Below are 19358 nucleotides of genomic sequence, written 5' to 3'. Positions count from 1 at the left end.
GCGTTGGGCCTCTTTTCTTTCCTTCTTTCCTTCCTTCTTTGTCGACGACAACTGCGGCTGCCCTCGTTTTTTACAAGGGACGATCGAGTAGAGATGCAAAGCAACAAGTCGTTGTTGTGCGTGTCGGAATAAGCGTGCCGTCGTCTGGAATCAAAAGAGCCTACCGAGCTACCGGCGACTTGTGCCCCAACAGCAGCAGCCCAGCTCGGCGGAATGTGGGCGGCGTAAGTGTGCTATGCGAGACAGCGAGCGAGCGGCGTACGTGCATGCTATCGTCAAGGTGCTTGCTTGCTACATGCCGTGCCTCTGAATCTCTGTCGCTGGTTGTGCACTCGGCATCGCTCGCCACGCAGAGTGGTGCTAGTCTTTGGGTGAGAGTCGCCAGCTGTGCCTGAAGCACTTTGTTGCCACCACCACTGCACCCACCCACCACCACCCAATGTCACGTCGATCGCCCTGAAACTCTCGTCTCTGCGCAACTCATCTCACGTCTGTTCAACCACCCACCACCCACCACAATGCGGAAAACAACAAGAAGACTACTCATCCTCGTCGTGCTCGCTGTCCTCGCGCTACTCCCAGCAACCAACGCTGCGCTCATCAACTCGAACAGCCTGTACTGGTGCAAGTGTAAGTCGAGCTGCCCTGCTCGCTCGTCACCCGCGACAACGGCCACGGCGACATCCCACACTCCCTCCCTCCCACGCTGGGCGGCAGAGACACTGCCGACGTCGCCTCTGCCGCCTCGCTTGGCGTCCTCCCCCTTCCCTTCCCATGCAATCACAGCGCGCTCACACCCCAGGCCAATGCTTCACCAACTCGACAATCATCCCCCTTCTCCACCCAGAGGACTCGAACCGCCCCTGTCTCAGCTGCACGCGCCAGTTCTGCCTCGACCAAAAGCTGGAGATATGTAAGGGTGAGTAGTGCGAATAGTGCGAGCAGCTGCAGGCTGCGAGCGGGTGGGCCGGTGTGGTTCAGGTGGACAACAAACCGGCGCGAGATCGTCGCGGCGTGACATGCGAGTGCGGAGCGGACAGCGACACCGGCAAAGGCGGACCTCGGATGTGGGGTCGTCTACAAGCAGCGTCATATCGACGCCCTTTGTCGGGTGACCCGATCCTGTGGGAGCCGTCGCGTCTGTATGCGCCGGCGTAGTGATTGCTCGGCGCGTACCATCGCACCAAGTACTCTGCCCACCTCGAGCTCCACACCAGCCCCCACCCGGCCGGCCGCGACCCCACCCCCAGCCCCTACTAACATCCCAGGCGCAAAGGTCCCAGAGCTCGACACGGACACGGGCACCGGCACCGAGGGCGACGTCGCGGCGACATGCTTCAAGCGCGACTCGCCGCGCGACCAGGTCATTGTGACCTGCTTTGTGCTCATCTGCTGTGCCTTGCTGCTCTTTGCTGGCGTGCGCGCGCGGTTACGCAAAGCCGTCGAGCAGCGCGGCGCGCAGCCCATCGACCTGCGCGAGTGGGGCCAGGCGCTGCTCCCCGAGCCTCTGCACAACTCTGTGTTTGGGCGTAACAACAACCAGCGGTATGGGCCCGTCTCGGTCGGCAGCTAGTGGAGCTAGTGGATACAGCACAGCCAGTAGATCTCGTTACATATGCATTCTCTCAAATGTGCACACAACAATGATGCGCCGAGCGCTCTCGTCGGCGCTCGGAGGTGCGCTGGGCGAATGCTGCCTGCTCATGCGCGCTTCACGAGCGAGAGCGCGTTTTACGCCTGCGGGCTAGTGATGACTGGGGCCAGCGCAGGCGCCCGCCGCGCCGCGACGCCCGCGCTGCTCTATTCGCCCGCTTAGATGTCCGAGTCGTAGTCGGAGCCGTAGAACTCGTCGTCATAGTCCTCGTCGTCGCCCAGGTCCTCAAAGCTGACCTTGTAACGGAGCAGACCGCCGATACCACCAAAGCCCTTGACGAACTGCGAGCCCTCTTGTGACTTGTTGGTGACAAACTCGAGGGTGGCGCCAAAGTCCTTGTAGTTCTCGGCGAACCACTCGAGCAGAGGCTGGGGGTCGGCCGTGGGCTCCATCTCGGTGCCGGTCGCCTTGTCGATAAACTTCTCGCGGTCCGTGTCTTTTGGTGACGAGAAGACAATGACCTCCTCGCCGGCGGCGTTGCGGAGCTTGTTGCGGATCGTGTCGAGCGCCTCCCAGACAATAAGCGTCTCGACGGCACCCATGTCGAGCGCCTTGAGCGTGTCGACGATACCAAAGCAGTACTTGCCCGTGTCGAGGGCAATCTCGTCAAAGTACTTCTGGATGAGCTTCTTCTCCTGGACAAACTTGACGTTGGCGAGCGAGTCGGCCGCGAGCTCAATGGCCTGGTTGAAGCCGTTCTCGCCACCGTACGACACGTCGACGACCTTGACGACCTTGGCCAGCAGACGGCCGTCGAACAGGTCCGAGCCCGAGAGATCCGTCTTGAGTTCGGCGGAACCAGCCAACACCAAACCAGCGACGTTGACCTTGTCGTTGGTGATAAAGTGCTGGACGGCGAGTTCTGCGACCTTGCGGACGTAGTTACGACGGGCCTCCTCACGCAGACGCGAGAAACGCAGCGCCGACTGACCACCACGACCGTGCTTCTTGGGCAGGTCGACGTTGAACTTGTACAGGATCTCACGCGTGTTGCCCGAGAGCGTGCCAAAGAGCGATCCGTTACCGTCCATAATAATAAAGCCCCACTTGCTGTCCGTCTCGAGCAGCTCCTCGAGGGCCTCGACGTGGAAGCGCGAGTCGCACATGTACAGCGACGTGTTGATGGGGCGGAAGGGCTCGAGGGCGAACGAGATCTTCTTCTCCTTGCCCTCCTCGTTGAGAACGGTGCCGACAAACACACACAGGCCGTTGTCGGGGACACGGTTGTAGAGCTTGAGCTTTTGCTGCGTCGAGGTAATGGCCGAGAGCACGGACAATCTGGGTGTGGGAGTCAGCGCCGTCCCACCCGATACCACCACACCCCACGCACCTGTTCACGCGCGACTTGATGTTGGACGCGGTACCGTACTCGGTGGTAAGCATGTTGTTTGCCTGCGAGATCTGCGAGCCTGGGGCGGGGCATGAGCGGCGCGCGCGGGCAGGGCATGGGACCACCAAGCCACCAACTCTACTCACGAGGGGGCAGGATGAGCGTGATACACGACGTGCCGGCACCGCGCGACGCAGCGAGCATGCCGAGCAGCTTGCGGTAGCGCCAGATCTGTAGTGTAGCGTGAGTACGATGCGCTCGCTCGACTCGTCTCGTCGTCGACACCAACCTCGATCGCCTGATCAGTCTGTAGAGTCAGCAATGGTCCACGTCAACCAAGCCCCGAGGCCGCCGCACGCACCTCCTCGGCAGACGACATGGTGTCTAGGTCTCGGTGTCGTGTAGGTTGTCTAAGGGGGTGTAGGTGGTGGCGAGGTTGTGTCGTCGATGTGGTCGACCTTTTGGGTGGTAAAAGTCGAACAGAGCTCACCCCGCATCCGAAACAATGACACGCGATGGCCCAGCAAGCACAAAGGGGAGCCACGGCCGGCCTTTCGGAATTTTTTCATAGTCACCCTGGGCCATTTTCTAATCATCGGCCGAAGGGCATTAGAAAATGCAATTGTAATAGGCGCGGACGCTGGCTTGAACACTGCTGCATGACGCACCACCCGCACCACCCCACCCACAACCCCCTACAAGCAAGATACTAGTGGATAAGACATGGCACTCTAGTCGGCTCTCTACTGCGGGGCAGCCTTGGACACGTCGGCGTACACGTCAAACCGCCGCTGGATCGTGACGGGCAGGTTGCGTCGCGTCGTCGCGAGCAACTCGGGGTCAATGTCGGCGTAGATGATGGCCTCGTGCTCGTCGGCCTCGTCAATGACGTTGCCGAGGGGGTCGACGACGGAAGAGTGGCCGTACTGGGGGTGTTAGTACGCTGGTTAGAGTCACAGCGGACTCGACGGCGACACGTCGAGTCGCCCGTCCGCCGGCTCCGACCCATCACACCGCCACTCACAGCCTGGTACGCGGCCTCTGGGTGGCGCGAGGGCGAGGCCATGGCGACATAGATCTGGTTGTCGACGGCACTAGCGGTGTCAGCGTCGTCACACACACACAGAGCGACATACCGGGCCTTCTGGAGGTGGGTCCAGTGCATTGGGCCGGTCGTCGTGTTGAACGCGGCGGGGTAGATCATGGCGATGGCGCCTGTGCGAGTCAGCGGGGTCGTGACGATGCTGCTGCTCACCTTCACGGGCGGCGATCATGGCCATCTCTGGGAAGCGCTGGGAGAGTCAGTGGGGCCAGCGGCTAGCAGCCAGCAGCGGCAGCGCAGCCGCAGCACTCACAATGTCGTAGCAGATTCCGACACCAATCTTGCCGAACGGCGTGTCGAACGTGGTCAGGTCGTTGCCGGCCGAGAGCGAGTCGGACTCCTACGCCGCGTCAGCTGTGTATCGAGGGGCGCGGTCCTCCTTGTGTGCGTCGTCGGGATGCAGTGCGGCGGCCGGAGACACGGTGCGAGCCCTCCTTCTCGGGACTGACCCCCGTGTGCCGTGCAACAAAGGACACGAGTGATGGGAAAGGAAGCCCGTCGCCGTCTCGTCCCATCATCACACCCCCTTATCCCGACGCGCCCCACACAAACAAGAACGCACCTTGAACGTCTGGCGCCCGGGGATGTCAATGTCGAACAGGTGGACCTTGCGGTGCTTTGCGATGATGTTGCCTGGGGAGGGTCAGAGTGTACTCTACCACCTGGCGCGTTGTACCCACCAGCCGGGTCGTACGCCGTGAGCGTGTTGTAGATGTTATCCGTTCCGTCCTCGCGCTCGGGAATCGAGCCTGCAGAGTCGAGTCAGCGATTAGCATGCCAGTCGGTCCACTCGAGCCCATCACACGCACCGCCGATCAAGTAGACGCCCGCCTCACGCGCCATCTCCCTCAGCGCCGTGATGCTCTCGCCCTCAGGCTCGGAGCCAGCCACCTCCTTGCCACCCTTGACGTTGGGCACGCGCTCAGAGTACTGCGCGAACGCGGTCACCGCGTAGGGCGAGTTCCAGATCTCGGGGAGCACGATGAGGTCGGGCTTGGGCTTGGCGGCCGCGGCCGTCGCGACGGCCTTGCGCGCGACGGCAATGTTGTTCGCCTTGGTTGCGTTCAGGCCTGCGAGCTGGAGGAGCGCGAGGCGGAACGGCTTGGCGGTGATCGTTGCCATTGTGGTTGGTGGGGGTGTTGGCGAGGCGAGGCGAAAGATGGGCGGTAGGAGAGCGAGGCAAGAGCGTTTTAGCTATTGCTGCGTGGTATGTGCGAGGCGAAGCAAAGCGAGGCAGCACGAGAGCGTGGGATGGACGAGGACGACAATGTCGACAAACAGACGAACAGACAGAGGACGGGGTTGCGATGCTGCGATGCGATGTGATGTCGCCATGTAAGTAGCAGCAGGGCAGGGTCAACCGCCGGCCTCATCCGTGCTGACTGACTCGGTACAAGCGCCAGCCGCCCCGTCCAGATCCCGGACTGGGCTGGGTCGTGGGTGTCGGCTTAAAGGAGGCACTTGGGTCGTGGGCGACGACCCCGCGTGTCGCTTGCAAAGGCATCCTGCTGTACGGGGCCCGGCCGGGAGGCATGCCTCGAATCGAGCTATGCATGTGACCGAGCGAGCGAGCGAGTAGGGACGGCGGACGGAAATGTACTTCTGGGTAATGTGGGGCTACACCACCCGTGTGCACCATTCCGCTCATATCCCGCAGTGGCACCGACATTCCAGTCCTCTCTCTGCATCTGGCCCGTCCACACCACCTCCCTCCCACACGCGACCGGTTTCCGAAACGACGACAGCCACTCTGGCCACCGCCGACGCCCGCGTCACAGCGCAGTTTGACCACGTCGCAGCCTTGCGCCCCGTGTACCACCTCCCCGCCCAGCAGCCCCACATGCCCCACAAAAGCCGAGATAGCCTCCTCTCCCCCCCGCGCCCCTGGCCCCACGCAGACCTCTATTAACGTGACATGCCACGCACGCGCTACAAACCGAAAGCGAGTCCATGCGCTCATGCGCCCATGCTGCGCGCTGCGCGTCTTTCCCGACGACCCAGACCCAGTGACCACAGCGCGGGCGCCTCCTTAGACACAAGTGTACCCCCCGTCAACGGTCAGCTCGGCGCCCGTCGTGTACTTTGACGCGTCGGACGCGAGGTAGGCGACGGCGCCGGCCAGGTCGGACGGGTCGCCCATGCGGCCCTGCGGGTGGCGTGAGCTGGGCCAGCTGGGTGCAATGAAGCGACGAGCTACTCACCACGGGGATCTTGCTCAGCCACTGGTCACGCAGCACCGGGTCGTTGTCGAGGATGACCTTGGTCTGGGGGGTTAACGGCTGGGTGGTACGTTTCGTGACGAGACACCCACCAGGTTAGTGAGCATGTATCCGGGCGAAATGCAGTTGACGCGAATGTTCTGCGTCGCCCACTCGACGGCGAGGGAACGGGCCATGTGGCGGACGGCCGCCTCTGTGGCGTGTCAGTGGTGTGGCCTCTCACTCCTGTCCACTCCTCTCCTCCCCCTCCCCACCCATCTCCCTCTCTCCACATCGGTCGCTACCCACTTGAAAAGTTGTAAGGAGTCTGCTTCTGAGGAATGTTCACAATGCTGCCGCTCATGCTACCGATCATGGTGATGCTGCCGCCGTTGGGCATGAGGTTGGCGGCCTCGAGAGCTGGTCGTCAGCACGCACAGCGCGCTCCTCGATACATACCACAGAACCATGTGCCCATCACGTTGATGTCCATGAGCTTGCGGATCTTCTCAGTCGGGTAGTCGTGCGCGGAAAAGTTCTCGACGATGCCAGCGGCGGTGACCAACGAGTCGACCCGCCCGAAACGCTCCTTGATCTCGGCAAAGGCAGCCTTGACGCTCTCCTCGTCCGCAACATTGCACCCGATACCGAGCGCGTTGATCTCGCCCTCGGCAGCGAGGCCCTGGTCGACAAACGACTGCGCGAGCTCGGCAGCGGCCGCGGCGGCATCCTCGCGCTTCAGGTCGATGATGACGATGTCGCTCGCACCCGACTCGACGAGCGTGCGCGCCATCAGGTTGCCCAGCCCGCGGCCTGCGCCCGTGACGACGCACACCTTGTTCGCCATGCTGAACGAGGGGAGGGTGCGGGGGGTGCGCGTTGGCTAGGGGTCAGCTTTGCCGAGCGGAGTGACGTCCGCCTGCTGGCCGGTGGAGCCGCGGGCGCCGAGCTGCAACCGCGCAGCCTAGCCCGTAGCCCACGATGCAGCTCGCACTACTCACCTGGGTAGAAGACGACGCAGCCTTGACAGCAGGCGTAGGCGCCGGCGAAGCGACCACCGACGTGGTCGACACGGCGCGCGCACCACCCACCGACGACGACGCAGCGACGGCAGCGCTAGCGCTGGCGCCAGCAACGGCAGCAGCGGCGCGCGCGCGGACGGGGCTCGCGAGCGCAGGAACGGCAGCACGGATGGACATTGTGTGGGCTGGGGGATGAGATGGCGATGGAAAGAAAGGACGAAAGAGAGACGGTGGCCGTCTTATCCTCCCCGTCTTGCTTGCTCGGTCGGTCGGTGGTGCGCCGGGCCGATATTTCTCGCCGGCAACAGCGGCGCGTCACATGGTCATCCGAGCCAGCCAGCCAGCGACCCAGCCAACCATCATCCCCTCTTCCCTCCCATCTGCTCTGTGCATAGCGCGGGCCATCTATGTTAGCCAGGAAGCCAGCATGCACCGTGTAGCTTGCAGGCCGCGAAATTTCCAGCACACCGCGCCTGCTTTGCGGATCGCGCGTCCCGAGTCCCAGGGCCGGCGGACGCTCGGAACGGGCTGATCCGAGCCCCCGCCGAAACGAGCCGCCGGCAGCGTGTCCGCACAACGACGAGTCAAACGCCTCTAGAGGCACACGTGTAGTGGTGCACAAGACGGCGGGTCCGAGCATCCGAGAGCGTGCAGCGTCGGCTTCTATGCGCTGCTTGGCTTGAGATGAGGAGGTTTGTTTGGCCGACGTTGTTGCGACGGGCTGTGAGCGTGCAGTTGCGGAGAGGCGTCTACCGCTGCTGCGTCTGCGGAGGGACGCGGCGGCTCATGAACCGACACTGAGCCTGCTGTGCCTCTGGCTTCAGGCTTGGCGACAACATGGCGTTGAGCACCTGGAGCCCCGGTATCTACTACTGACCACCCGCTCTTCTTCCATCTCGGTGCATAAGTGTACAGCTCGTGGGGACGTGGGGGCCGGGGGCCCTCTTGGACCTCAAGGGGGCCTTGGATGCCAACCCCGCCCCTTCCCCGCTCTACCCACTCTCAAATCACACCGCCAAGCGAGATGCCCAGCGCGACAGACGACACGAGCGCGTCGATGGCGAACCCGCGCTTCTCGTAGTCTGGAGAGTAGGGGGTCAGCTGTCGGTCGCCACTGAACCCAGCAACACCCACCACGCAGCACGCTCGCAAGGTGCTGGATCGGCACCAGCCTCGTGACGATGTGCTCGCCCGGCTCGAGCTTGGGCACCGGGTCAGGCGCGTCTGGGCCCAGCTTGACGTCGACGGTGACCAGGTGGCAGTTGGCACCGGTCATGCTGGTGTTGTTAGCGGGGGCAAACACCGGGCCGAGCGCCGGATGGCCGACGATGCCCGTTGCGACGACTCACCCGGGGTCCTTGACGAGCACTGGCGACACGGTGCGCACACTCACACCGGGACCGGCGTACCCCGTCTCCTCGTGCAGCTCGCGCAGCGCTGTCGTAGCCGGCGCCTCGTTCTCGTCGATCAGGCCGGCGGGGAACTCTGGGTGGTGAGCGCGGGTGTCAACGTCACGACGCACCGACAACAACCGCGCCGGCGGGGGGACGGTACTGCTCAATCAGGACGACGCAGACGCCAATCTGCAGGCGGTGGACAAGCGCAAGGATATGGCAGCCTGATACTGTCAGCACGCTCGTGGCACCGACATACTGTCCACGCCGCCCCTTGACCTCGTCGTGCGGTTCGCAACCTCCCAGAAGCGCTGTCGTGAGCTATACCCCAGTGCTGGCGAGACCAACCTCCTTGCCCTCCTGATCGCGCCACTTGATGCGCTGGAGCTTGAGCCACCGCGCGTCGGTCTTGTAGTCCTCGACGTCGATGATCTCGGGCTCCTGCACTCCTGGCGCGGCAGGGCTCGTGACAGACGAAGCGGTGACTGCCGGGCTCGTGACGGACGGGCTGGGGGCCGCTGATGACGACATGGTGCGGGTGAAGTGTGGGGCGAGTGCGGCGCGGGGTGAAGTGAAAGAGGGTAGTCTGCTGCTAGATCTGAGAGTGTTGAGTAGCACGCTCCTCATGAGTCTTGTCGAGGAGAGAGGTGGTTGTGACGAAACCGACTTTGCCGAGTGGAGGCAGGGTTGGTTATCAGTCGCCAGGGCACGGCAGTCGAGTGGCAACTAATGTGCGTCTCGTTGCCTGTGTTGTTGCCTTAAGCTCTCACTACCACGCCTTGTACACGACATGGATGCCCCATGACGGCTCTTCTCTCGCACTGCAATGCATTGCTGCCATGCACACACTGCACACACACACCACGCACACAACCAGGCGGCCCAAACCCCACCCAAAGCTCACCCAAACTGGCATTACGTAAAAACCTGCGCCCTCTCAAACCCCTCCCAATCCGTCATTGACTGTCGTCGTCTCAGAAAACTCACATCGATAATCCCACTCAAACAACCCCACCCACCACCACTCGTTGCATGCTGCAACACCAGCAGCGATGAGGATACACGAGCTACTCGAGGCCTGCCTCGAGTACGTCGCGTACGACGGCGTCCTAGGTAAGGAGCCCCTTGGCACCAAATAGCAGCCACCCAGCCTCGCCCAACATCCCACCCGGCCCTTGGCAAAAGTCGCGCGCGGGAACGGTGGGGTCGGGATTCGAACCCCCACCTTCTTCCTCCTCGCAGACTTCGGGGTGGAGGTGGTCCAGCGGGTTGCCAGAATGCGCGGCGACGGTGGATGCAGCGCGGTGGACGATATGGGCGGCGTGGATGGAATGGGCGCTGACTACGCCCCAGGCGCCGACCCCGCGACGCTGCGCTCGCACCTCCATTCCCTCGACACCAACGTCGATGTCGACTACTTTGCCTACGTGTGGACGCTGCTCGCGCGCCACCCCAACCTCCAGGTCGTGATTGCGGCGGATGCGTTGCCCGTCGGCGATGTGGGCGCGCCGACCGAGGAGCGTCCGCCTTCCCCACCCCCAGATCCCGCCGACGACGGGCGCGAGCTCTTCAAAGTTCTCGGAGAGGACGACGGCGGAGATCCGCCAGTCGCCAGGACCGACCTCATCGGCCTCCAGCTTCGATACCCCCAGCGCGTGCGCATTCGCTGCACCGAGGACGAAATTTACTACCGCCTGACTGGGTCGCGCAGCAAGGTATGTCTTACATAGGTGACACGGTGGCGCTGACAGTGACAGATCCCCAAGATTAGCCCAATGATCTTCCTCTTCCTTCAACTTGCTACCCGTTCTCGCGAGCATGGTGTCACAGCCTTGGAGCTTGGCCCGATGACTGGCAGTTCGCAGAACAGTGTCTACCACTATCTCAAGGTTCTTGTCCAACTCGGCCTTTGTGCAAAGATCCCCGCCACTGTCCACGGCTCGTCTACCAGTGTTCTCGTTTATCGCCGTTTCGTCGAACAGAACGTTCACTACCTCGCCAACATTGCCCGTGACACCAACACGGCTCCTCCAGTCCCCGAGACGCCTGCTGGGGACGAAGAGGACGACGAAGTACTCGAGACGGCAGAGGGCAGCGAGGCTCGAACCCTCTTCCAGCCAAAGGACCTCGGCTTCGGATTCCAGCCGTTCTCCGAGCTTGAACTCAATGCCGGCCACATCCCCAAGGAGCGACTCATTCGTGTGCTTGACCACCCTTCTCTCAAAAACCACCTCTTGGGTAACCACCATCTTCTTGGACTCATCGGCTGGCTTCCCAACACTTGGGAGGTGCGCCATCGACGGACGATCCAGCGCCATCTTCATGCCCTGGTCAACGCCGGCATCATCGAGTTCGTCGACACTGGTGCCAACCCACGGGGCTGTCTTCGACTCACAAAGTACAACCCCAACATTCGGGCCAAGGTCAAACTCGAGCCAACCCAGTCGAGCCCCGAAGTCGTCCCCGCAGAAGTCCCATTCTCAGGTGGGTTGTGTTTCATTGTCGCTTGAGCTAACATTGCAGTCGACGACTTCAACGGAACTGTGCAGTCCAACAGCAATGCGCTCTTGACACAGAGCACCGAGTCTCAAGTGCTCGCCTGCGTGTACGAATCTGGCAATTCAGGGTGCATCTACTCTGAGATCACTCGTCGCCTCAACCACTTGTTCAAGCGGACAGTCGAACACGTCCTCAATCGCCATGACCTTGCCTACCTTCCGCCACACCTTCGCCACAAGAGTATTAGGTGTGCCATGGAAAACTTCCACAGGCAGCGTCGTCTCAGAGTGTTCACCACCGACGCCTACCAGAGGTACATGGAGGTGAACGGAGCTCCCCTCGAGCCTCACCTGCAGACCGAAGCAGGTGGTCATTGGGCCCACATCTTCCGTCCCGTCGCCGAGTCAATTGAAGAGCACTTCAACATGATGATCCAGCTGTCTGCGATAACTGCTCCGGTCGGCAACCCTGCGGGAACCAAGCAGGGCAAGTCCAAGGCTGATGTCCACAAGCGAGCCGTCGTGCGCAAGAGGCGACAGGGGATACCCGCCGAAGAGCAGGAGATCAAGCCAAACAAGTATAGTAACGATGCCCAGGAGCGCGGCCGTCCAAGGAAGTACACCTATGTCGTCAACCCCGATGGCGCGAGGAACCGACAAGTCATTGGCCAGCTCTTTGCGACAAAGGAAATTCCGGAGGTGCTCATCTACTACAAGCATCTTGGAAAGCTCATCGCCGCTCCTGCCGGCTACTCTGGTGTTGGCATTCCCCCGCCCATCACCGACGAGGAGATTTTGGCGATAGGCTGGGACCCATCTTATTTCGACCCCTTCCCAGGCAAGGACAAGCCTATGCCAAAAGGCGCCGTCAAGGCTCCCGTCAAGGCCCCGGTCAAGGGCAAGCGCAAGAAGAGGGAGGAGGTGCCACAGACGGACGACGACATCAACTCGCCTCAGAAACGGCCAAAGACCACTGAAGAGGAAGCGGCAGAGCGATTGGAGCAGCAAAAGCTTGAGAAGACGCGCCAACTAGAAGCCGAGTTGGCCGCATTAACGGGGAAACGAGTCGCTATCGCTCCGCGCCGCAAATTCCCACCCGTCGCGGCTTCACCAGCGCCTGTGACCCCACGTGGGCCACCACCAGGAGTGTCATCTCGTCCGGTTGCACTTGGCGAAGGCAGCTTGTCAGCCTACCTCGCGTCGCCTGGGCCTATTCTCCCTGGGACCAATTCACCAGCCCCCACACCATCTCGTGTTCCTATCGCACGAGCTCCGCCAGCGCGACGCGGTGTCGCCCCTGCAGTTGGCTCGCCCTTGGCTTCAGCCCCGGCTACCCCGCAGATGGGGCCGCCGGTTATGCCAGCCCCGTCCATTCCTCAAGTACTTCAGACAGCATCTGGCACCGCTCCGCCAGCCCCTAGTGCTCCAGGTGTCGGACCTTCAGAAATGGCCGAAACGGCTGCTGGTCCATCTACGCCTTCGTTGGTGCCTCAGCCCCCAGTGGCAACCCCGACTCCGGCGACAAAAAAGCGTGGAAGGACGGCCCGTTACTCTCTACTCCCTGAGGAGGTGGCCCAAGTGCCGGGCACCGGTATCCCAACAGATTCGGCCACACCACCTGCGAAGCGGCAGCGACGAGGAGCTGCAGAGGCGCCCATCACCACCGCGCCCCCTGTCCCATCCCAGCCTCAGGTGGCGCAATCGCCCTCGGCACCCGCGACAGGCAGTGCCGTTACGCAACTAACAGAGCCACCGCCTCCTATTGCTACTCCTCCTGCCGCCCACCCGCCACTTAACGGACCGACAGTTGCTGAATCCCCGCACGCTGAAACATCAGTGGCAGCTGTCCAGGCCCCTGCACCCCAGCCTGCCACACCTGTCACCACGACCAGCTCCTCCGTGCCGATGGATGTCGACCCTCAGCCGACATCTGTCCAGCCACCGGCGCAAGGTTCCGGTCCTACCAATTCTTTGGGATTGCACACATCCCCTACCACGCCATCCCAGACTGCTGTTGGCCGCGGAGGTGTCCGCCGAGCCACCCGGACCAGCGCCCGAACAAAGGTCAAGCAGCTCGCCAACGAAGACGAGCCGTTGAAGTCCGTCGATGAGGTGGACCTCCCCAAGCCAGTGGTGGTGAAGCCAAAGCCCCATGCCGGTCGCGTGAACATTGCCGAGTTGAAGAAACGCAACGAGGTGTACCAATGCCTGGTTGACGGAGGTGGCGTCGCATCCGACGCCAAGCTCTTCTTGGACCACAGGAAATGGACCGAGAAATGGGTTGGCACAGACCATCCCAACGCGCCTCTTGTGGTTGCGGGAATGGATCGCAAGGTGCACCGACGTGTTCTGGATCAACTCATCGCGGAAGACCGAATCGGTCAGACAGACGCCACTACGCCTACGACAACTGGGCGATGGGTGCGGACAGCCATCGTGTTTGTCAAGGGCAAAACCAAGGCCGAGATCGATACGTACGTTCGAGCCTTGGCCAACCAAGCTACTGCTGGCTTGATCAAGCCGTCCGCTGTGTCCGTCCCCAATGCTCAGTTCTCGTCCGTCAAGCGGACCACCTCCCGCAACCCAGTCAACCCAACGAGTTACCGCAGCAGACAGCCTTCGGCACCACCACAAATCAGTGAGGGCCTTACCAACCGCGAAATCTTCCTGCACGAACCGCCGATGGCAGCGTGCATGTACGGCTACAAGCTTGGTCGCTGCTTGCGTGCCGAGTACTTCCACGGTGCTATTATGGACGCCATTGTCAATCAACCTGGCTCTCCACACCTTATTTCCGGCTCTCCTCGTGTCTTTGCCCTCCCGTTCATCTACGACGAGCTACGCATCCGCGACTTCTTTGCCTGCGTGCCCCTTCACAAGTGGGATGAAGACCTGTACAACTGGCTGCAGGTTCCAGGAAATGGCGACCTTCGATTCCACGACATCCCTCGCCATATGAGGACCAGGAACTCGCTCATTCACCGAGTCAACCAAGGTGGAAAGAACATGATTCGAACTCTCCTCTCGCTGCTCTGCTACTTGCAGCTCTTGCTGCCCATGGTGGCCATCGAAGACGAAGCGACGGCAACGGTTCGTTGCCCAGACGCCCCTCTTGGCCAAGCATCTGCTTTCGTTCAGGCAACCGACTTCTCGACTGCCACGTACTTCCTCGTTCACGACGTCGTGCCAATCTACAGTGTCTCGGAGATGCCGGTGACTCTGTTCGGCGTCATGGATGCTCGGACACCAGCCCATGTCCCGGAGCTCTGGCGCGTTCTCAAGAACTGCTCGTTGGGTGGAGGCGTCTTACCTCACCTCCCGCGCTTAGATATGCCTCCCTTCCCCTTGGCACCAACCATTACTGCAGTTTTAGAGACGAGTGGGGCCGACTACCTCAGGACGCTTCGCGCTCGCAGCAAGTGGCGCCACGAAATCCGAATTGTCCCTCAGCAAAAGGAGGCCCTCAATGCGGCGGTCAACGCCGAGACTGGCGAGCGTCTTATCACTCCAGAGCAACTCAAGCAACTTGCCTGGGAGAACGCCCTCCTCCCCCAGTATGTCGACGATTATCTCGATCGCCGGACCAAGTCGATCCTCGGTGAGGGACCCTCGCTGGTGTTCAAGAGATCGCCCAACGAGTTACACAGGCAGCGTGCCGCAGAGAGGAAGGAGAAGGCCAATAAGGAGCGGGAGGCAGAGATCAAGAAAGCCTTAGCCATTCGCGACCAGGTTGCTCTTCGCATTGCCGCCGCCCGTGTGGCCTACGACGAGCGTGTCAAGGCTGCGGCCGAAAGGGCGGGACTGGAGGTCACGCAGGATCTCAAGGACTACATGATCCACAACCGACCCATGACGAGGATCGGGGAGCTACCCACTGTCGCCGAGCTGGACGCCATTGTCCAGTCATTCGAGCGCTTCAAGAACGGAGTCGCACCGCCGCGTCGCATCAACGTGTCTGGCCGCCCCGCCCCTACCATTCGTCATGTCAAGAGAACCGCAAGAGTTCAGCCAAAGCGTAAGTCGCCGTGGGACCGTGTTAACTGACGCCTCTAGATCCCGATGCCAAGCTTCGTCGTTACCGCCACAACTGGACGAGAGAAGAGGAGGAGCTCATCATCGATGCTGAGGCCGTCATCCGTGCTCGCTGCCGCGGTACGACAAACCGTGGCCGTCCTGCAATGAGCCAAATCTTCCCTCAGCTCCAGCACCAGGTTGTGCGCACCAAGATCAAGAAGCTGCTCGAGATGCCCGGCAAGGAGGCGTACTTCATGCGCCTAGAGGAATCGTTCTACTCGCTCCTGATCGAGCACCGTGGCTCGGCCGAGCTGCCCGACCACAACCCCGCCAGCCATGTCGACTTTGACCTCATGGCCCACGTCAACTTCCTCCGTCAAAAGATCAACAAGAACCACCTCAAGTTGCCGATTGCTATCACCCCGATCAACGACCCAGTTCATCGTGCCCCCGAGCTGGCCGCCAGCCCTGCCGAGATGATCTCCAAGTACACTTGGGATTTCCTCAAGTCCGTTCAGACGGGCTACGAGCAAATCATCGACAACCCCCTGCTCGCCGAGGACACCAAGCTGCACAACATCTCGCTGGGTTCGGTTACGGAAGAGGACCCAGTCGGCCAGGAGGTTGTCATGATGAGCATGTCTCGTCGTCCTGGTTTGATTCGCGCGCTTTTGAAGATGATCGTTGCCACTCCCAACGAGCAGTACAGCGTGAATGCCGCGGCCCAGCTCCTAAACGTCATCCCAAAGAAGGAATACGAACCTCAGATCGCGGCTCTGGTCAACGAGGGCATCTTGCTCAAGCACCCCCATCTGAAGCACACGGGTCGCATGTACGCGTTCAATAATGCGTGGCTCTTCACTTGTGAAGGCAGCCTGCCTCCTACGATGGACCAGCAGGTGGCCAAGGCCGACGATATTGTGCACGGACCTGACGGCGACGACGTGGTGTGGCCTATTGTCGGTGAGGGAGGCGAGATCGCCGTCCTCATGAGCATGGCCTCGCAGTTCGAAGCCGAGTTCGAGTTCAACGGTGCCAACTTCCCCTTACTCCGCCAGGGGCGCATGACCTACAACACCCGAGCCTTAAACGACGACTCGTTTGAAGTCAGCCTCAAGGTCAAGCGCACCGTTGCTCCGCCGAAGCCTACAATTGGTGCTCCATCGCCATTCAAAATCCCACCACTTGTCCTCTGGGGAGCCGATGCCCACGCCTTCCCCACCGATAAGCAAATCAAGCTTGTTTACGACAAGATCTTCCAAGCCGGCCCCAATGGTCTCGACCGCGTCATGCTGCAGGTGCGCACTAGCTTGACTTACGACATCATCGATTCGGTGCTGTCTGCCCTCGCGCTCGAGTCTGAGCAGCGAGTCTTTTGGGCCGGCTACGACAACGCCCGTGTCGTCTCGTCCAAGTTCTGGGGCGACTGGACTGTGGACGTCACGCCCCAGGCCGACGGTAACGCCAAAGCAGACAAGGTCCAGTGCGCACCGCGTCGCTGGGTCACCATTTGGGGCGGCATCATCGAGTCCGAGTGGCACCGCGCGATCAAGGCGGCCACTGGCCAGCTCGTCCTCCGCCCCGGTGTGACGGAGCGCCAGCTGCGTGACCGCCTCGCCCCGGTCATCGACCGCCAGGAGACGACCGACGTCCTGCAGTACTTGATCGAGGTCGGTATGGCCACCAGGAAGTGGGCCATCCCATCGGCCCGCGATGTTCCTCCTATCCAGGCCACCGACAATGACGACGCACGCGGCATCGTTTGGCACACCACCTCTCTCCTCTTCGCATAGGTAGACTCATGCCAAGTGCTTGTAAATAAAACGCATAGTTTGTCCCTTGTATGTAACCGTCACGTACGGCAACCAATGTATTTAATGCCGTCAACAACTGTGTCCGTCGCCCCGCTGCTGAATGACCATGAAGATGCATGCACACCCCAAACCTATGCCCCCAGCCCAAGTCTCGCCTCCTTCACACGCAGCTCGCGCAGGAGCTCACTGGCCTGGTCCCTCTGCGGGGCATTGCTCTGCGCAACCTTCTCGAGGTACTGTGCGGCGAGAGCCCAGTCGCCGCGCTCTTCAGGCTGGGGTGGCGCGCTCCTGCGTCTCGAGGCGACAACGCTACTCCGACGTCCCTTACGTGCAGAGCGCTCAACCAGCCCACCACGCATCTCGTACTCCGCGACAGCCATGTAGCTTGATGCGAGCTCTGCAAACTCGGTCCGCTCACTCTCGCCTAGGGCGAGCAACTTGCGGTGGTACTCTGCCGCTTCGCGCGAGTGCTGAACGCCACGGGCTGCGTCGAGTGTTGCGTGTAGTGATGCCAGCTTGGCGAGGATCTGTGGCGTCTGCGTCTTGTCCGCACCGAGAAGTGCACGCGTGTGAGCGGCGATGGCGTCTGATAGACGACCAAGGCCTTCGTACACTGTGGCCAGGGCCGACCACATGCGGCAATCGTACGGCCTGAGTGGTCAGCATGCAAATTGAGATTCACCGTCCGACAACTTACCGCAGTGACGTCGCCTGGTTGTAGTACTCGATGGCGTACATGGGCATGTCGAGGAGCTCGTACGCCTGGCCAAGACCATACCAAGCACGGTAGTCCTTCGCGTTGACGTCGATCGCCTTGCGGTACGCTTCGATAGCCGCGTGCGAGTTCTTGAGCTCGACAAACTCGTGGCCCATCAAGGTCCAAGCGGGGAGGTAGTCGCGGTTGAACACGAGAGCGCGCTTGAAATAGGTGATGGCTTTGGTATGGTCTGCTCGAGACGAGTAGTAGTTGCCTGCGATGTTAGTGGCTGGAGCTCGAGGGCCACTCACCGATCAAACAGCACACTTCTGGCCTGTTGCGGTCGATCTCGGCGTACTCGTGTGCTAGCTTCCCCAGCTTGGCACGCTTGTCCATAACGTAGAGCATGTTGGAGTAGATGTCGACCTCCTCCATGCGGTACGGATCTGCCTGTTGTACCATGTCAAACTCCTTCTCGGCGGCTGTGAAGTCTGGGCAGGTTAGAAAACGCCAGACCGGAAGCAACCTACCGCGCTGATGGTAGTAGACCATTGCGCGCTGCGCTCGCAGGTGTACGCTGGTTGGGAAGATCGCCTGGAGCTCTGCAATCATGCTCTGCACAAGGTCTGTGGCAGTGTGCAGGTCGAGCATGACGACAATGGCGAAGAACGTGAGCATGGGGGTCGAGGGCAGGCTCTCCTTGAGTTCGATGAACTGGAGGGTTAGCTTTTCGGACTGCCTGGCACCCACCCTATCGGCCGAGTCGACCAGCTGAGCGAGTTGGCTCCAGCAGCTCCAGTTGTATGGCCTCTCGCGAATACTCTTGACAAAGCATTCTGTCGCCGCCTGGCGCTGCTCCAAGCGCATGTGGAGAAGGCCACGCAGGTAGGTGAGATATGGGTCCGTGTCGCCATCGATCTCGTCGAGAATGGAGTTTAACGCGGGGAAGAGGGCAAGACGCTCCTGCTTGTTGTCAAGGAAATGGGGAAGTGACTCTTGCGCCTTGCGATCAGCCGATAGGTACGCCGCATAGCACTTGAGGAAGCGTGAGCGCGAGCCCTTGGCATTTCGCAGCGTGTGGACGACGCGGTCGAGCTCGCGGATGTCAAAGTAAGACTTGGCGAGCTGGAACTCGTCCTCCTCGAGCACGTCGTCCTCCTCCTCTAACTCGACGCCATGTCTCGTTGTTGAGCGCGATGGTCCAGGTTCGGCGTTGACGCTGTACCCACTGCTCCCGCTGAACATTCCTGGTCCAGGAGAGGGGAGGAACTCTCCCAGCGATGGGCGGGGTCCAGCGTGAGGAGGGGAAGAGAGGCCAATTTGCTGAACTGGTGGGGAGAAGGGGAGGTATGGTGAGGTGCGATACTCCTTCGGCAGCGAGGTGAGGAGCTCAGAGGCCCTGGTTGTCAGCGGGTACAGTGTCCGGAACTTCAACCCACCACTTGGCAGCAACGAGCAGGCCGCGGTCCTTCAGTTCGCGAATGGTCACGCGAATATCGTGAGCCATTTGGATCTTTGTCGCTGCTGACAGCGGTGGCGGCGACATTGTGCGAGTGCAGTTGTGGTAGAGAAGAGTAGAGCAAACCGACGAGGTGATGGGTTGATTTGTTGTTGTCTTTGGTCGCGTCCACCCGC

At 61.3% G+C, this 19358-nt stretch overlaps 7 protein-coding genes across 7 annotated transcripts; 2 read left to right on the top strand and 5 right to left on the bottom strand.

The window, feature by feature from the left end:
• Window positions 1-489: 489 nt before the first annotated feature.
• On the bottom strand, window positions 490-3440 carry SUP45 (Eukaryotic peptide chain release factor subunit 1). Its single transcript, XM_062771028.1, has 6 exons — window positions 3346-3440; window positions 3274-3291; window positions 3131-3215; window positions 2985-3063; window positions 803-2932; window positions 490-630 (listed from the first exon to the last, which is right to left on the bottom strand). The coding sequence occupies exons 1-5, from the start codon at window positions 3361-3363 to the stop codon at window positions 1813-1815; spliced, it is 1320 nt and encodes a 439-aa protein (XP_062627012.1). The 5' UTR covers window positions 3364-3440; the 3' UTR covers window positions 490-630; window positions 803-1812.
• On the top strand, window positions 519-1573 carry LOC62_03G004510 (uncharacterized protein; the record flags this gene model as incomplete). Its single annotated transcript, XM_062771029.1, has 3 exons — window positions 519-630; window positions 803-919; window positions 1269-1573. The coding sequence occupies 3 exons, from the start codon at window positions 519-521 to the stop codon at window positions 1571-1573; spliced, it is 534 nt and encodes a 177-aa protein (XP_062627013.1).
• Window positions 3441-3679: 239 nt separating the features above from the next.
• On the bottom strand, window positions 3680-5404 carry SPAC26A3.11_1 (Hydrolase). The gene is made up of 8 exons (XM_062771027.1): window positions 4896-5404; window positions 4767-4835; window positions 4649-4719; window positions 4340-4426; window positions 4240-4276; window positions 4121-4199; window positions 4009-4078; window positions 3680-3910 (listed from the first exon to the last, which is right to left on the bottom strand). The coding sequence occupies exons 1-8, from the start codon at window positions 5206-5208 to the stop codon at window positions 3728-3730; spliced, it is 909 nt and encodes a 302-aa protein (XP_062627011.1). The 5' UTR covers window positions 5209-5404; the 3' UTR covers window positions 3680-3727.
• A 579-nt stretch (window positions 5405-5983) lies between these two features.
• On the bottom strand, window positions 5984-7501 carry ARD (D-arabinitol 2-dehydrogenase [ribulose-forming]). The gene is made up of 6 exons (XM_062771026.1): window positions 7286-7501; window positions 6744-7167; window positions 6594-6704; window positions 6398-6498; window positions 6288-6350; window positions 5984-6232 (listed from the first exon to the last, which is right to left on the bottom strand). Exons 1-6 carry the CDS (start codon window positions 7481-7483, stop codon window positions 6116-6118), a joined length of 1014 nt encoding a protein of 337 aa, XP_062627010.1. The 5' UTR covers window positions 7484-7501; the 3' UTR covers window positions 5984-6115.
• A 693-nt stretch (window positions 7502-8194) lies between these two features.
• Window positions 8195-9347, bottom strand: SPBP35G2.12 (putative Nudix hydrolase). The gene is made up of 6 exons (XM_062771025.1): window positions 9049-9347; window positions 8960-9011; window positions 8829-8924; window positions 8656-8791; window positions 8441-8583; window positions 8195-8388 (listed from the first exon to the last, which is right to left on the bottom strand). The coding sequence occupies exons 1-6, from the start codon at window positions 9325-9327 to the stop codon at window positions 8309-8311; spliced, it is 786 nt and encodes a 261-aa protein (XP_062627009.1). The 5' UTR covers window positions 9328-9347; the 3' UTR covers window positions 8195-8308.
• A 369-nt stretch (window positions 9348-9716) lies between these two features.
• LOC62_03G004505 (uncharacterized protein) lies at window positions 9717-17005 on the top strand (the record flags this gene model as incomplete). Its single annotated transcript, XM_062771024.1, has 5 exons — window positions 9717-9813; window positions 10054-10415; window positions 10458-11184; window positions 11224-15213; window positions 15252-17005. Exons 1-5 carry the CDS (start codon window positions 9753-9755, stop codon window positions 17003-17005), a joined length of 6894 nt encoding a protein of 2297 aa, XP_062627008.1. The 5' UTR covers window positions 9717-9752.
• A 115-nt stretch (window positions 17006-17120) lies between these two features.
• cut23 (Anaphase-promoting complex subunit 8) lies at window positions 17121-19298 on the bottom strand. The gene is made up of 6 exons (XM_062771023.1): window positions 19163-19298; window positions 18474-19122; window positions 18254-18437; window positions 18035-18214; window positions 17724-17997; window positions 17121-17677 (listed from the first exon to the last, which is right to left on the bottom strand). Exons 1-6 carry the CDS (start codon window positions 19267-19269, stop codon window positions 17158-17160), a joined length of 1914 nt encoding a protein of 637 aa, XP_062627007.1. The 5' UTR covers window positions 19270-19298; the 3' UTR covers window positions 17121-17157.
• Window positions 19299-19358: the final 60 nt, after the last annotated feature.

This window comes from Vanrija pseudolonga, chromosome 3, assembly GCF_020906515.1.
Source record: "Vanrija pseudolonga chromosome 3, complete sequence".
Taxonomy (NCBI): Eukaryota; Fungi; Basidiomycota; class Tremellomycetes; order Trichosporonales; family Trichosporonaceae; genus Vanrija; species Vanrija pseudolonga.
The sequence above is the reverse complement of the archived record's forward strand: the minus strand, read 5'-3'. Positions and strand labels throughout refer to the sequence as shown.

Excerpts from the sequence above, each read along its gene's own strand:
- SUP45 (XM_062771028.1), bottom strand. Across the intron at positions 3,064-3,130 it reads CACGCTCATCCTGCCCCCTC|GCTCGCAGATCTCGCAGGCA; the intron begins GTGAGTAGAGTT and ends GCCCCGCCCCAG. Across the intron at positions 2,933-2,984 it reads ATCAAGTCGCGCGTGAACAG|ATTGTCCGTGCTCTCGGCCA; the intron begins GTGCGTGGGGTG and ends TCCCACACCCAG.
- SPAC26A3.11_1 (XM_062771027.1), bottom strand. The coding sequence starts at position 5,208 with ATGGCAACGATCACCGCCAAGCCGTTCCGCCTCGCGCTCCTCCAGCTC. Across the intron at positions 4,720-4,766 it reads CACGGCGTACGACCCGGCTG|GCAACATCATCGCAAAGCAC; the intron begins GTGGGTACAACG and ends GACCCTCCCCAG. Across the intron at positions 4,277-4,339 it reads TCGGAATCTGCTACGACATT|CGCTTCCCAGAGATGGCCAT; the intron begins GTGAGTGCTGCG and ends TGACTCTCCCAG.
- ARD (XM_062771026.1), bottom strand. The coding sequence starts at position 7,483 with ATGTCCATCCGTGCTGCCGTTCCTGCGCTCGCGAGCCCCGTCCGCGCG. Across the intron at positions 7,168-7,285 it reads CTGCGTCGTCTTCTACCCAG|CCAACGCGCACCCCCCGCAC; the intron begins GTGAGTAGTGCG and ends GCTGACCCCTAG. Across the intron at positions 6,233-6,287 it reads GGCTGAGCAAGATCCCCGTG|GGCCGCATGGGCGACCCGTC; the intron begins GTGAGTAGCTCG and ends CGCCACCCGCAG.
- SPBP35G2.12 (XM_062771025.1), bottom strand. The coding sequence starts at position 9,327 with ATGAGGAGCGTGCTACTCAACACTCTCAGATCTAGCAGCAGACTACCC. Across the intron at positions 9,012-9,048 it reads GCGATCAGGAGGGCAAGGAG|CGCTTCTGGGAGGTTGCGAA; the intron begins GTTGGTCTCGCC and ends AGCTCACGACAG. Across the intron at positions 8,389-8,440 it reads CCTTGCGAGCGTGCTGCGTG|ACTACGAGAAGCGCGGGTTC; the intron begins GTGGGTGTTGCT and ends CCTACTCTCCAG.
- cut23 (XM_062771023.1), bottom strand. The coding sequence starts at position 19,269 with ATGTCGCCGCCACCGCTGTCAGCAGCGACAAAGATCCAAATGGCTCAC. Across the intron at positions 19,123-19,162 it reads CTGCTCGTTGCTGCCAAGTG|GGCCTCTGAGCTCCTCACCT; the intron begins GTGGGTTGAAGT and ends GCTGACAACCAG. Across the intron at positions 17,678-17,723 it reads AACCAGGCGACGTCACTGCG|GCCGTACGATTGCCGCATGT; the intron begins GTAAGTTGTCGG and ends CTGACCACTCAG.